At 40.9% G+C, this 16621-nt stretch overlaps 1 protein-coding gene across 2 annotated transcripts in view; it reads left to right on the top strand.

The window, feature by feature from the left end:
* dennd5a (DENN/MADD domain containing 5A) overlaps nt 1-16621 on the top strand; it is a 36803-nt gene continuing 20182 nt past the window's right edge. For both annotated transcript variants that reach the window (XM_071912183.2, XM_071912179.2), the window contains exons 1-4: nt 1-177; nt 13152-13223; nt 14109-14218; nt 14330-15026. In XM_071912183.2, the coding sequence (XP_071768284.1) occupies nt 78-177; nt 13152-13223; nt 14109-14218; nt 14330-15026 (979 nt within the window). In that variant the 5' untranslated portion in view covers nt 1-77. The remainder of the gene's footprint in view (nt 178-13151; nt 13224-14108; nt 14219-14329; nt 15027-16621) is intronic.

Here is a 16621-nt window from a genome sequence, read left to right as displayed (position 1 = left end):
AATCACTTCTTCGAGATCCTCTAATATGCTCCCCGTCGGGAGCGCAGGGATAAGGGTGCCACCGGACCAGTCTCAAAATGACCACCGGCTTCAGCTCCGGTTCCTGCCGGTTCGCAGATTATTTCGTGATCTGCGGACTCGACACCGAAAGCGGGCTGGAACCCGACGAACTGTCCGGTAAGCACATTAGCAGTATCGGTTAATGTCGAGCTGATGCTATAGCATGTAAGGAAGGGGTATTAACTAGGGGTCAACGTTATTGTTCAGTGTTTACATTAAATGTGTGTGTCTTGCATTTGTTCATATACATGTGAAGTACTAAATCCCATACACAGCGCACACAGGCCCAACGTTAGTCCATCTTTTTCCAGCCGATTTGTTTCTACTGCTCGTCGAGAGTCGAGGAGATTACTGGCTTGTTATGTTTCTTAAAACCCACTGACATGGATTTTAAATTAAACAGTCCATAAATTCGCTCCACATTTTGCACTCTTGATACCAAAATTAGTCATTTTGGTGTGGCACAGTATAAAATATTCTACATGTGCAACACTTTTCTTAGTGTTAATTCAGGCCTTGGTGTAGGTTGATGGTACAACTAGGGCCATAATACTGACACCCCATATCTTCCATGGATAATGGTTAATAAAACGTTAATTGTACAACAGAAGAAGTGTAATGTTCGTTGTCATAACGGCTCCAAGCTGTCAGTCGGTATTTTTTTCGGGGAGAGCAGGGATGAAAGTAGCAGCACTTGTGTTTTTCTGTCATTCCATATTCCTTCTTGGTAGAAATATATTTTTGTTGTACATAATATTTTTGATTTTGAATAGACATTGTGATTTAGATATATAGAAATGTTGTGATGAAGCAATTAACTTGTAATTAATCTGATGTAAATACAACGGCCATTTCAGGCGCTTAATCTTAGATCTGACATCCATTTGTTCTCAACTACATTTACATCGGGACACAAATTTGCCCTTGTTGAAGATATGGCAACTCATTGTAAGTTTGGCAATTCATGATTTGTCTTACTTCATGTAAAAAATTGATGCCCTAAGCTTGCCCAGCCTGGTTATTTTTTTCCTTATTATGACACCCAGAAACATGATGATAGAGTTCGTAACAAAAAAAATATTTTGTGAAAAATATTCTTTCCACTCACAAAAGATTCACCATCCATCTGTATTTTTTTCTTTTCACACAAATCCTCCTTATTTGCATGTATATTAATTACGCCAATCAAATGACAGTCAAACCATAAGTCTATTATTAGGACCTACATTTTGTGTGTTTAGACACTGCAGCATAACACCCATTCAGCACATATATTTAATAGTGTATTTCCACATTTAAAAGACTAAAATGTAGTAATGGACCTAATGCTTGCAGATTGTTTTCAAATAAGATGTATTTGATTTTGTTCTCTCTTCCTGCAAGTGACAGATTAAATTAGGTGTTGAATTTAGGTCTGAATGGTCAGTGCAAGAAAAAGGGGGATACTGGAGTTACTGTGGTTGTCTGATCATTATAGGTTTTCCCAAGGGTCATTCCACTTGGTAAAGGTGATGTAATTATTAATACTCTTGAGTCTCTGTGACCTTCAGGGGTGAAAGACCTAAGATAACAGCAGGGACGGGTGTGAGTCATGAATAATAGCTTTTAGGTTTTTAAGAACATAGATTTGATTGTGTTGTTGGGACTGCACCTGAAGGTCTGGTCTTTCCCTCAACAAATCCTCCTGAAGAGACCAAACAGGTCAGCCAACATATTTGTTTTTGTAAGTCAAGTGCCGTACTTGCTACTGCATTCACATTCAAATGTTATCTCGTTCGTCATCCAAGACATCGGATAAACAATATCCCGTGCCTAATAAATGATGGTTTATAGTTTACACTACAACTCTCACTACTCCAAAGAGAGGTAATCAGTGTAAATAAGAAGACTACAAAAGCAAACATAATGTTCATAACATTGTTTATTCCAATTTTTTTTTGATGAACCATGGAAATTTAGTGCTTTGTTCCAGCAAGTCCAAGCCCTTCCAACTAGTACTGCTGTTGTCCACTTGTACATCACCCACTAGTTACTTGTTTGAGTGGTTGAAACCTAAATCTCCTAAAATGTTTCGGGCCATGTATGAGTGTATAGAAAATTCCTTCAGCAGAATCCTGCCTGGTCTTCATGGGACTCGTCCTGTAAAGCTGCTGTCAGTCTACAAGACTGTTCAAATCTTGCCCAGGGAGGGCAATTCACACTAAATGATTGGTCTTGAGTAAATGCTTGCCGTCCCATCGGGAAGCTGTGCACACAAGGCGATGGGGGCAAAGATGGGTCGTCACACACATGAGGATGAGGGATCACACAATAGTCGATTTTGTCATTCAAAAATGTTTTCCCCTCCAGAGCAGTTCACTGTAATACAGTTACAAAATAGGAGTTCTATCAGTTTTTGCTTCATGGTACAGAAGATACAGTTTACAGATACAAATTTACATTACAAATATTTTTTGAAGCGACATGATGACAAGGATAACATTGATGATTGAGAATTTTGTATGAGACTTCTTTCACTTAATTTGTTTCTGCATACTTGGATTGATGCAGGCACGTCCCAATCCAGACTCCCCCAGACGGTCGGATTGGTTCAGTCGGGCTTACAATCAATGTACAAATCGTCTAATGTGACCTAGCCTTAAGCCTGTTGCGAATAACTGTGTCTAAGCTCCCGTTGCCCCGGTCTCGGGCTTTTCTGTCTCCTCCCCCAGTGGTTTAATGTGACTTACGAGGCAGCGAGGCCCTGTGAAGCTGCTGTTGTAGCTGAGAGAATGGTTAGATGAGTTATCTCCTCTTAAACTTCCTTTTAGGTATTTAGGTGTTCACACACACTCAGACAATAGAGCGCAGGCTGCTCTAGCTGACCAAACTGAGAAGACTACTTCCGTCATGTGCTCAGCATACTTGAAACTGTAGTGTGTGCTCTACGGTCGTGACGATATAGCTCGGTGGTGTGAATGCATGCAGCTGGCTTGGGGATACTCTCATTGAGCCTTGAGCTTTGCAGGGTTTTGTAGGGTTTACAGTTTATTAAGTGTATTACAAGCCAACTGGGCCATCTGGACTAATTTGCCTCCGCATCTGTCTAAGATATTGATTGTTAAAATAACTAAAAAGCAACTTGCATTACTAATGTGGCATTGTGTCATTGTCAGACGGAGAGCTCTAATTAGCTATACTGTAATGTTCTCAAATTGGCTTTAAAATTTTAACATAGCATTAATGGAGTGCCAACTGGAATATTTTGCCTTTCTGTTATCTAGGTGCAATAAATCTGCCACTGGCCATGTCATAGACCTCCTTAGTTGACGTTTGTGTCTTGGCTGAAAATCTAACTGGTGGAAACCCTGCATAGGTTCTGTGGTCATGCGTGACTTATCCTGTGCTATTTACTACAATCTTTTGCTGTTTACTGTAGAAGGAGGTTAGGGGCTTGCCGGTATTGACTGATGTTTCAGTTTGAGTTGAGGAACGGAAATTGTTTGGAAATTTTGTTTTTATAGGTTACATACGATCATGTGAGCTAGACATAGTGGTATAAGGTATACTTATGGTATAGGCCTACTTATACAAATGTGGATGCCCAGGCAATATTGTAGTAATTGCAATTTGGGTAAATCAGACTATAACTATGGTAAAAGAAAGACACGCCCAATGATGATGTTGATTTTACTGATGATACCAAGAAACTTTACAAGGTGAAATGGATTTTTCTAGCTCAAAGTTTCAATATTATTCAGCAAGCTGGTTGATGAAACTAATTTCCTGCTTTTTTCAGGCTATTTCTTTATATACAGGAATAGTTTATTTAGTTGGAACCATTTTGAGGTTTTCCTAAACCAATGTTTGCTTCAGCTGTAAATAAAGAGAATAATCAAGTTGGTATCGTAAACAAAAACATCATGAATTAGTGAACAGGATGCAGAAGCTACTGTAGGTCTTCATCACGTAGAACAGAAACAACAGCGGAGCCTTGCTCACTTTGAACATCATTGCTATTCTCTCTCCAGTTTTTCTCCAGTGCCATAATTGTTTTAGATTGATGTTTTTTTAATATGGTACAATGCTGATTCATGTAGTCAGACACAATCATCAGAAACTGAATGACCAAAACCTTCTTTAAGCACAGTATTTGGAAGCAGGGTAAAGACCTGATTAGCATATGTATGACCTCCCTCCCTTGCCATGCTGCTGTCACTGGCAGCCTCACAGGCGACACTGGAAAGCAGGGAGCTGAGGGACATAAGTACACACGCACACAGGCTACACTTATTCAAATGCTAAACATCCTTTTGAATTTCCCAGGCACCCTCTCTCCCCTAATCCTTCTCAGCAAACAAATGAGGATGAATGGTTCACTGTGAAAGCTGGCTATAAACGCATATTGTGAGCTTGGACTCATATTTTCACTCATGGTGGATAATTTATGGGCCTGTTAAGGACCTCCTGTCAGTGTTTTAAACCTTTAAAACATAGTGAAAAATTGGATGCGCTTTGAAGATGCTTTGGAAATTTCACAGTCCTTTGAAGGTGCAGTGTATCTTGATCATGATACTCAAAGTTATCTTAAGTCAGTCAAGAAAATCCTGGCCCTGATGTGATGTTTTCTTTTGCACACATAGTCATGGCTTGTACACTAAGCCATACAAATTAGAGGTAGCGGCCAATTCACTAACATAATTTCCTCTATTTATTGTAGCAGAGTTAGGATCTTTTGAAAGGTGGTGGCCAGTCAAAGACGTTGTGTAATATGACCAATTAAGACCAAATAAAGAGCAAGTTGGTGATGCTGTGGATTTGAATAAGGCAGTCATATTTTAACAATATTTTTACTTTAATAGTATAGCCTAAAGTTTGGGCCAGGCAAATAACTTTTAGAAGACATGAAAGTGCCATTTCTCCCATGCTGTGAATTTAAAATCATTGCTGAATTTAAGGAAGTTGATTTGCGTGAGTGAACCATTGAGCAATACAGGTGCCGCAGGACTTCCTGATCTTGTGATTTGAAAGCTGAGCCTCAGACAAATGTAGGCTTCTTATAGCTTGCACTATGTCAGTGTCTTGCATCATATGTTAATGTTGTGCGTTGTTTTTTGGAATAGAGGTAGTTTTGCCATTAATACATCCATGTTCCAAAGAGACAGGTTGTGAATATACCGGCTGTGGCTGTATTACTAGGCCTAATCATGTTCACCTACACAGGCCAAATTAGAAATTAAAATATAATTCACCAGTAGCTGACTCAGATTTTTACCTTTTTATAATGGCTTTCATAAAGGATTAATATGATTTATACAATTGATTTATACAATTGATTATGATTTATACAATAGGCTACTTGACATTAATCTGAGTCAAGATAAAGTTTTGTATCAGTGTGGTATCATTTGTGAAATGAGCAGCTGTCAATCACTGAGGCCTTGAGGATTCAAGGTTTTAAACACAATTTATCTTTGAAAGGAATGCTCCAGTTTCATTATTTGAAAAAAACAAAAACAAAACTCAGAATTGTTTGACAGATAATACTTTGTTTGACAGATAACACTGGCTCTATCGGGGGAGGAAGTGACAGCTTGCTGTAGTTGTTCTAGGTTGTCATTCACATTGCCAAAAATTTCTGCTACAGTGGGTCAGATGGCGCCTCTTCATCAAAACTTCCATACCCAGTATCCAATAGCTCAACTTTAATTCTTTTCTCAATACCCAAACATAAACTTCACATTGACTACATTGGCTGGGCTAACTGATATTAAAAAGTTCTCATAGAAAAACGAGGCGAGGCTAGCGTTCCATCCCAGACCTCCTAACAGGAGTTTGTCTCTGAGTAATAGAGCTTTCTACTCTCAGCTCCCTGGGGCTCACATCCTTCTGCTGACTGGAATCAGGACGGCAGTCTTTTAAAGAGGGTTCAGGCTGCTGCACGGCAAAAAAGCAACTAGTATTTTTATGAAACTGACGATGCAGTCAGAGTCCCTTATTACCTTTCAGTCTGCCTGTCCATCTCTGCTGTGCTGTGCTGAGGAAGGCAGTCTGCCAGGAGGGAGAGAGCATCCCACCGCTTCTATTGAAAAGCAAATGGGGCAGATCCATTTCCACTTCACAGTCACAGTGGAAGTGAGTTCATGTTGGGTCACATGATTTGTGCCTCACTGTGTTTGACAGGGAAAGTGAAGTAATGCTGCGACGCAACAGAGGAGCTCTTCTTGAGCGAATTGTGCAGACAGAAAAGTTACCCCTTTAGTCACAAAAACCTTTAGCAGAGTCCCTTCTGTTATTTAGATTTTAGGGAATGATTTGGTTCCCTTACAGACGTTGTGTCACAACTGATCCATGTCTCTTATTGTCTGTAAGGTCTCATGGAGAAATAAACCCCAGCAAATTTCAAAATGAAAAATATAACCATGTGGAGTTTCCACACATTTAAGTGAACTGAGACCAATTAGTCACCGTTATTGCATAACTGTGAACACTCCACATGAACTCAAGCCCCCTAAAACAAGCTGACCTCAGACATCCGACAGAGCCAATTTACTTTGGTTTCATTTCATTTATGTACTGTGAACATGAAGCGCTCCCTTTTCATTTGTGGGACTTGCTCAGAGAAATGGTTTATTGATTTATAGCATTTATTGAAAACTGGATGGAAAAGTACCTTGTAATTTTCAAACATCACTGTATTGTAAATAAATAATGGGCTAAAACTCATTACCTGGTGTTTGATAACAGACCACAATCAGAATCAGCCAATGATCAGCTTGATCATGATCATTAATGGTCTTTTTTTTGTCGTGATTTTGAACTAGGCATCACATCACAAAACACATTCATAATAGGTTGAGTTCTAAAGAAGGAGATGAATATGTGAGGAAACTAGACTAGATACTAATCAGAGCTGTAGTGGAACAGGAAATGATTGAAATCTTCTTTTGAGAAAGAGGGCAATGTAAACGCAATTGGGTTCATTTTCTCTCTGTCCTCTTCTGTGGCTCATAGAATTTGATTATATATATAACTAAGTAGGCTAAACCTTTACCCAGCAATCTTCATTCAACTAGCTAACCACTCAGTATGGTAAGCTGAAAGGCAGTTTTCACTCTCTAATCTATAAAATGCATTGTTGGCTTATATTGTAATATCATACCTCATATCATACTCGCTAACACTTAATGCTTCCTGCAGTGTATTTGTATTTTGTTTCTCTGAAACCCCTCATGGTTTTGCTGCTTACTTGTACCATGCTCAGTGTTAAATGGTAGCAGCTGATTAATATTTGATATGTACTGTGTGCAGAGTGGAATTTTGTCAGTAGGTAGGAGGGATCTCCCACCTTCTGATTTTCATTTCCCTACCTGTGATGATAAAGTTACATCTCCTGCGGGGACACAGTTCTCTCCCTCTGCTGGACTTGGGTCAGAGGTGAGGAGAGTAATTGCTCAGTTCTGGTCTTCTCTGTTTGCATAAGAGACTTTACTAGTGGCTGTCAATCAACAGAGATAGATTTGCTCAGCCCCTCGTGAATGGTGAAGCTTGCATACTTTCCCATCGAGGCAGAGCAATTAAACCTGCACATTCCTGTCTGCAAGACAATATCTGCTCCGTGCTATAGGTTTCTCTTTTCTGCAGTCCAATCCTGTGGCTGGTAACAGATGTTTTGTGAACTGAGGTCATCAGGCCCTCCTGCAACATCAGACCGGTGTGAGATTCCATGCCTTTTTGTCCACTACTTCATGATTTTGCTAAAGATATTGACATGATATAGGCTGGAACTTGCAGCACAGGATCACAGAAGTATGCTTGATTGTACTTCTGGCAGCAGCAAGCTAACAAGCTAAGTTGTGTGCATTATCCACTGATTTGAATGAGGAATGCTAGCAATATTCGTAGTAATATAGTTAGTATAGTATGCCATTTTTCAGTTAACTTAAGTGCCATTGTAGAAACGTTTTCCCCACACTGAGACAAGTGAAGAAAAATTCAATGTGAAGGTTTATCCGATAGAGAAAAACACACATTGTCTCTATTGGGAGTATAAGCTCTGAAGGCTGTGAGTTTAAGCTAAGAGTGAGCTTTCGTGTTTTGTCAGCGCCGGCATCTCTGGGTGAATAAGTGTTCATGTTTTTGCTGCTGAGCTATTTTGATATGTTAGCAATGTCCTTAACACTTTTTGCTGTGGGCAATCGATGCTTCAGACGAGTTGAGCGTTCTGATGGGAGAGGTACATCCCTCTTTCCTCTCCCCTGTTAAGCCATCCCATTATTTCTGAGCCTAGTGGGCCATGGTGGGTGTGATGGAGTATGGGCTGAGCACAGGAGGGGGCAGAGCTGTAGGTGGTCCCTGGCACACAGGATGAGGGAGACAGAGAGGAGCTGGAGCTCGGTGACGCACTGCTCCCGTTGCCACCCGTCCACGCTCTCATGGCATCACAATCAACAGACAAATCAAGAAAATGTTTCATCTCTAGTGCAGGGATGGGCAACCATGTGCCATGATTAAAAGACTGAGAGTTTTCAGGTTTTCATTCCAACCAAACACTACACCAGGTGATTTCATTGATAGTTCCTTCTCTCTGGTTGAAAATGTGCTTACAAGATGTGAAATCATCTGCTGTAGTGTTTAGTTGGAATGAAAACCTCCATACTCTATACTTGGTTGCCTCTCCCTGTTCTAGTGCATAACCTGGCTAACTGTAATAGACCAAGCCATGAAATAGGCCTATTACAGTCAATGGTGTATGAAGAAGAAAAGCTGCCAGTATACACTGTTAATGCTCCTTTATCTGACTAACCCATTTCTCCTCATGTAATGACGTTTTGTCCAGTCAGCCATGGAAAAGAAGAAGTCAGACATCTGTGTGTACACATAGTACGGCAGCGTATTGATGCCACAGTGGGGAAGAAAAATAGTCTCAGTATCTTGTTATAACAAGATATTTTCACGTTATAATGACATCTTTTCTCATTATTACGACATACCAACTTATCTCATTATAACGAGAAATGTTTCTCGTTATAATGAGATACCAACATATCTCGTTAGAACGAGAAACGTTTCTCGTTCTAACGAGATACCAAGAAACTTTCAAATATTATAATGAGAAAAAGATCTATAGCCTAATGAGAAAACAGCCTATGGACATCGGAAAAATTGAGAATGGCTCGTTTACATGATTTAACTCAACAACTCAGCAACAATCAGACAGAGGGGCTTCTTGTTACATGGATCCATACCATAAACACATATGAGCGAGCACGCACACGTACACGCACGCACACACACACACACACACACACACACACACAGTAATCTCTTACACTCACAGTCATACAAGAAATCAGTATGGTGTTAAGTCTACAACATATAATGGGATGCTGGATGGTACAAGCTCCACACTGCATCAACAATAAACTGCACAAACATTTCACAATGCTCAGCACTGCAGCCAGCTGGCTAATACAGTCAACTCAACTCATCCTGACTCAGACACAATCAATATCTCGTTATAACGACAAAAGTTGATATCTCGTTATAACGACAAAAGTTTCTCGTTATAACGAGATATGTTGGTATGTCATTATAACGAGAAACGTTTCTTGTTATAATGAAATAAGTTGGTATGTCGTAATAACGAGAAAAGATGTCATTATAACTTAAAAATATCTTGTTATAACGAGAAAAAGATCTCGTTATAACGAGAAACTTTTCTCGTTATAACGAGATACTGAGCCTATATTTTTCTGCCACTGTGACATCAATACGCTGCCGTACACATAGTGGTCTGTGTTCGGGCAGAGAAATAATCGTGGACAGTATTGTTGAGCTGACTTGTTAAGTGAGTGTGATTGCTTTTCCTGATCCCCATCAAATTGACCCCATAGAGAGAACTTTAGGCTACATTTTCACACATAATATAGTGAAGTCATACTGATTTAGGCTTTAGAAACATGGTGATATTTTCTTAATTTGGTAAAGAACTTCCTTTATTTTACATGTCTGAAGAGCATCTTTTATACGTAAATTTTCTGTCATAATTAGCTCATTATTTTCAAAATGCTTTCCTGTGGCAGCACAGAGGCCTGCTGTGTGCAGGCTGTGGGTGTAATTTATGCAAATTGTACATCACCATAACTGTAGCCATGAAATATTCAATTCTGATGACTTTAAAAGGGAAATAACTGAGGCTACAGACACAAGAATATTGGTCTATTCATACAAGTTATGTCCCATTTCAACCCTCTCTGGTTGATATTCTGTACTGTCTGAACTCAAATTCAGCCTACCACAGTCGTAATGCTTCACAGTGCTTCCTAAGGACAACAAGACAAGGTGAGCCTATAGTGTTGGCAGGGCTAATCTGGTTCTATGGTTGATGTTTATAATTATATAAAATACTTGTTTGTCGTAAGTTTTATTTTGTCTGTAGCCTGAATTGTACTTATCAGCACCTAAGACATTTGGCATGTCATTGCTATCAATTCCAGATTAAATAATTTTTCCCTTTTTGCATAATGCTGTACATGCATAACACATACAGTATTTCCTCTCCTTTACTGATTTACTGTACAATCATAACCCCGTTGTCATCTACCCAACTCACCACCACTACAGATAAATACCCTCTTACTGTTTCATCATGCCGCTTATCACTTACCATGCTGTGGTCACAGCAAATACAGCAAAAAGGAGACAAATCTACTCATCAGCGGAGGCCACTGCTTCACACATACCTGAAATTTGATTTTCCTCAGAAGTAAATATTAATAGAATAGAATGTAAGTTTTTCATTGTCAACAAAAGTAAAAGTAAATTTGCTTTGTGCAGACCAGCATAGAAGTAAACACATTTCAGTGCACACAGGCCACACATCCACTCAAAAATAACACATGGAGAAATATAAAATGGTAAATATGCCACTAAAACTAATATCAAAAATATCAAGGAGCCTAATAATGTCTTTGCCTGTTGGTCCCAGACCTATAAAGCGCCAATGTTAACATTCGCAAATTCCTTGTTTTTGCTTGCTAACCATGCCTATTTAATTAAAAAATGTTGCCTCTTTGTAGGTCTGGAGAAAACGTCCAAGTAGTTGCTTTCCCTGACACCAATATAAAGGCAGGTACGCAATCAGTGACTGTATTTCCCATTTAGGAGGCTAGCTCTAAGTAGGAATTTTATGAAAATAGTACTGATTGAGTTGCCATGCTAGCCACACAAAAACACTCAAGCGACGCAAAAAAAAAACACTGTCTGCATTCTTCATCAGTGATAACTCACTAAATCACAAAAGAAGTGTGTTTGTGTGCCACGGTGTGGGAGCAGTCAGAAGGCTCTTCTGGTGTTTCAAAAATGTAATGCTGCATTCACAAAACCAGGACATTTGAAAGACTTACAGAGATTACAGAGATGCTACTTTCACTCAGAAATGTAGACATTTTCTTCGAGAAGCCAGACATAGGACCCCCCAAGTTCGGATTTGTCTTCTTATGGGGGTTTCCCCTTATGGAGCGGTCTGGGCATGTATGTTGGATTAGGGCTGTACAAATACAGAGAAGAGTACATTTTCATGAATCCAAACCTTTTCCTGTCATGTAGTATTGTCACTTACAGTATATTGTGGGTTTGGTTTGTGTAAATGTCACCATACTGCTGACTAATCATGACTCTCTCTCTCTTGCCCATTGTCCTGGCCTAGTTTCTGCCCTGTGGGCAGTTTGGATATGAAAGTAACGAGCAGATTAAGGCATTTAATCCTTAAAGATTTTATGCCCCTGTTGTGGTTTGCTTCACTGTCCTCTGAGACTAATGTACACAAGCAGACTTGCATGTTGTTAAACTCAACACCTACTGACTGACTGTTGGGTTGGAGAAGGATAAGCCTGTGAAATGAAGGGGATTTTGTATCATTGTCATATTTGTGGTCAAATAATGTCAACTCTGACCTGACTGACTAGAGAACTTTCACTCATCACCCTCAAAAGCTTGACTAGACTCCACTGTAAATGCTTTCCAAGATTAAGAATAAATGACGTTCAAACAAGCACAACACAGATAATTAATTCAGTCATCAGGGAAGAGACTTGCAAGAGTCATCCTGACTTCTCTCTCTGTGTGTCATCACTGAGTCATATTACTGTAAGTGCAGTTTAAATAGAAAGATAATCCACAGCCCAAACAACATGGTCCCTCAAAAGTCCATTAGAGAAAGGCCTAGTTTCAGATCAGACAGTTTCAGATCTGGTAGAAAAGAGTAGATGTTATGCAGTATGTCACACAGTTCACATTTGGCTTTATCATGCTGCATGAATGTGTGTCTGTTTCACTGGTGCATAAGATAATGGCATGGATGGGGAGGAAAGCAAAAGGCACAGTCTAGCAGAAAGGTTTTTTATGTAAAATGTTAGATAATCTAACTCAGTCAACCCCAGGGCCAGTCTGTCTTTAGTATAAAAGCAGCCATTCTCTCCAGCCAAACCCATGACTGTCTACTGAAAGGACACACATATTTCACCAATTTGCCACATCTTGAATTAATGTTCGATCCGCTTTCTTAGCGTAAGATTAAAAAGGAACAATGTTAAATGTCTGTTGAACTGTCACATTATCCCTTTGTAAATTACTTGTGCTATACTTACCTCTAGGGAAGATTTTCTGATGAGAAAGAAATATTGCAAGAAAGGGATTGCTAAAGCTTTATGCTCATAGCCTAAATGAAGCCATCTTCCATCACCAACACTGAACTTCTTCTGGTCATCCAACTGATTTTATGCATTTTTGACAATACTGGTTCTTTTCTGGTGTGTATGTGGTGAGAATCCATACCAGAGAAATATGGATTAACTTGATCTCCAGAAGAGAGGGGGAATTACACAGCAACACAGTATTCTTCTATCATAACCCCACCAGCTGGCTTGAATTAGCATACCCACCTGACAGAGACACAGTTATATCTTCTCTGTCTGTATGCAACTTTCTCCCAGAACAGATCTTTGGGAGCAGAATGTCAGGCTGTGTATGCATCGCACATATTGAGAAGTGATGCGCTACCCACCCAGAACCAAGCTTTTATTAATACTTTTGTTTCATTTGTTGTGTAGCTTTATGCCAGTATATAGAGGCTACTAAATTCAGAGATGGGGCCAGAGGAAAGTTGGCGAGTGCAAATGAAGGTAACCCCCCCCCCCACCCCCCCCTACACACTCGTCCCCCCCCTTAACCTGAGCTCAGCTTTTATCCTTTAACCTTTAACCCAACACACCGTTCTTTCACAGCAGCCCTCTTTTGTTGTTTCAAATTCTGAGTTTTCACAGTTCTATTCTGCACAGGTGTGGGGACTGCCCTTTCTGTTTTTGCGCCCTCCTGATTTCTCTCCTCCTGTTTTCTCTTGCCCCCTTTCCTCCCTCTCCCTCACATCCCTCAGCAGCAACTGAACAATAAGCCAATGTTTGACAATCACTGCTTCTGTTTCTCATACACACACACACTCACACACACCCAGTGCTGCCTGCACTGGTGTTGCTTGGTCAATGTTTACTCTCCCCCTTCACTCTGAATGACTTTTCAGTACTGCCTTGGTGTGTGCATCACTTCTGCTTCACGCTGGGTTCCAATCAACTCAATTTGTGCTTTTTTTCGATTGATTATTTTGTGAGTTGCTTTGTATTGCCATTAAAGCTGTCGCAGGAAGCATTCACGTTAAGATCCTTAAAGCTGATCTTTTCTTAGGCTTGTTTAACATTAGGTTGCTCTTTTTGCTTTGATATAACCATCCACTTAAAACTTTGGAATATTAGCTGCCATCTGTTTGACTATTTTATTGTGGTTGTGATTCATAATTGTCTAGAACAGGATGCAGATGACAGCTTTATATGATGCAATACAGTCTTCCTCTCAAGATGAAAATGCTGACTTGCTCTTTCCTCTGGAGGTGTGCCTGGCACCTCAAGCCTGCTTCTGATAAGACTTCAGTGTCCCTGTGCTCCTCTGTTTGTATTTGGTTTCCTGTGCTGACCCTTTTCCTCCTTTTTGTCTCGCTCTATCTGTTTCTCTTTCAGGTGAGAATTTTGAGCAGAGTCCACTGCGGAGAACCTTTAAATCCAAAGTTCTAGCGCACTATCCAGAGAATGTCGAGTGGAGCCCATTTGACCAGGATGCAGTTGGCATGGTAAGATCTCTACATGGTTATCAGTTATCATTTTCAAGGATAAACAAGGTTCTGCTGAAGTCTCATACCCCTCTCCTTTGTCTCTCTTTCTTTCCCTCCGTTCTCCCTCAGCTGTGTATGCCAAAGGGTCTGTCCTTCCGGACGCAGGTTGATTCTCGGGAGCCTCAGTTCCACTCCTTCATCATCACCAGAGAGGACGGCTCCCGGACCTACGGCTTCGCCCTCACCTTCTTCGAGGAGGTGACCAGCAAGCAGATCTGCAGTGCTATGCAGACCCTCTACCACATGCACAATGCAGAGCAGTATGACATCTTGCACACCCCCACCTCGCCGCAAGGGCCCGAGGACCAGCGACACTCCTTGCCCCGCCAGCACCCCCAGCCCCATCCCACGCTCCATGCCGCTCCCGCTATCTCCCGCCTGCAGCGCTTCAACTCGTATGACATCAGTCGTGACACGCTGTACGTGTCGAAGTGTATCTGCCTGATTGCACCCATGGCCTTTGCCCAGGCGTGCAGGAAGGTGCTGCAGCAACTTCACCAGGCCGTCACCTCCCCCCAGCCGCCGCCCCTCCCCCTGGAGAGCTACATCTACAACATCCTCTACGAGGTTCCCCTGCCACCCTCGGGCCGTTCCCTCAAGTTCTCAGGCGTCTACGGGCCGGTGGTGTGCCAGAGGCCGAGTACAGCTGAGCTGCCGCTCTTTGACTTTGCCATCAGTGAGATGTTTGATCTGCTGGGGGTGGAGAACGTTCTTCAGCTGTTCACCTGTGCCCTGCTGGAGATCCAGATCCTGCTCTACTCACAGCGTAAGTAGCTAGCCCTCCATGGCTGAAGTGCCACGGGTACGGTTACACTTGTTGTTTTTAATGCAACTTTTATCATCCAGTCAAGCCAGGAATGCATTACGTGACAGGTCCCAACACATAAAAGTCACATTTTGCTCACATTATTAGGTTTTCAAAACCAAGTAGAGAAGTGGTCAGGCTTGCATTTGGATCATAATTCTATGTAGTGTGAACACAATCCATCCGCAACGCACACACATATATTATGAAGAGTTGGAGTGGGAGAGCGGGATAACCTAATGCATTATGCATAACAGCCACTTTCAGGGAATTTCAGGTGTGGACATACAGCGAAGTGATCTCATAAAATCAGATCTTTAGTGTGGAAGCAGAACTCTAAAGCATATATCAAACAATAGAAAATGCCCTGTATAAGATTCAGCATAACTCAGTGGAAAACTGCTACTAGAATTATGCTACAATTGTGTGGCTAACTCAGAGCTGAGCCTTGAGGTCAGCGCTGATCATAAGATACTTTTGCTGCTAAAAGATACTTATGAAAAACGCTATTGTTTTCTCAGTCTGTCAGGTGTCTAACCTTCAGATTGTTATGTGCTTATCTTAAGGAAGATGATTACCCCATAGTCACACCATATGTAGAGTATAAAGTTCTGCACACTCCTTTCTGATTAGAGACTTACTCCTCTGATGAGAGAGTTGCTTCTCCCTTGCTTATGCTCGAATAAAGCTCTGTGTCTATTAGAGTGCCATGTGAAGGCTTTAATCTGGTTGTTTACATTATTCTCTCAGTAACCTGTAGATGTAAGAGTGGATTTGGATCAATGACCAATCTCGTTAGCTGTGATGACCTGTTTGAGCGGTTCTTGTCCACCACATTAGCAATGATGTCAAAACTCATGTAGAAATGACAAGTGTAACCGTAGCCCATCATTGTATTAGAGAACCTAAGATTAATGGTTGTTGCATCAACATGATGGGAAAAACCACTGATGGTCAATGTTGCCGAGAGGTTTTCAGAAGTGTAGCCTTGTTCATCCTCGAGGAAAAGTAAGCAGCTTGAATTCTTTAGTAATTATAGTGTCTCCAGTAAATTTATGGTGAGAAGATGTTTATAAAGCCTTTTGATTTTCTGGGTGATACTTGAATTGTTGGAGCTCTTTACTTTATTCACTGTAGCTCAAGAAAAGGGTGTTTATCTCTGGCCATAATACATAATATGATTCAATGTTGTGTTCAATGGCAAACAGCTGTTGGGCTGCTGAGCTCTTTGTGCTTTTCAAGATAAATCTGACTAATATTACCTCTTGGCAAGGTGTCCTTCACCAGGATGCTAGACATGACAGATGAATACACTGGAGAGGAAATATTACTCCTAATGTCATCGCTAGAGTTTTGTTCTGTAATATGGCTTTGCGGCCAACTAAAGAAGTTGTGAATCTTAAGGACAGCTGTTGTGTAGGGACAGAGAACAAGGCCCGAGGCTGTGGCCACCGACACGTGTTTGGTATGCTTAGTGCAACTATTATCCAGCAGATTATGTAACCTGTTGAGTGCTTCCATTAAAGAAATGGGCTGCGAGTTCTAGCTTGTGTAAA

The sequence above is a fragment of the Centroberyx gerrardi genome, chromosome 1 (genome assembly GCF_048128805.1).
Source record: "Centroberyx gerrardi isolate f3 chromosome 1, fCenGer3.hap1.cur.20231027, whole genome shotgun sequence".
Taxonomy (NCBI): Eukaryota; Metazoa; Chordata; class Actinopteri; order Beryciformes; family Berycidae; genus Centroberyx; species Centroberyx gerrardi.
The sequence above is the reverse complement of the archived record's forward strand: the minus strand, read 5'-3'. Positions and strand labels throughout refer to the sequence as shown.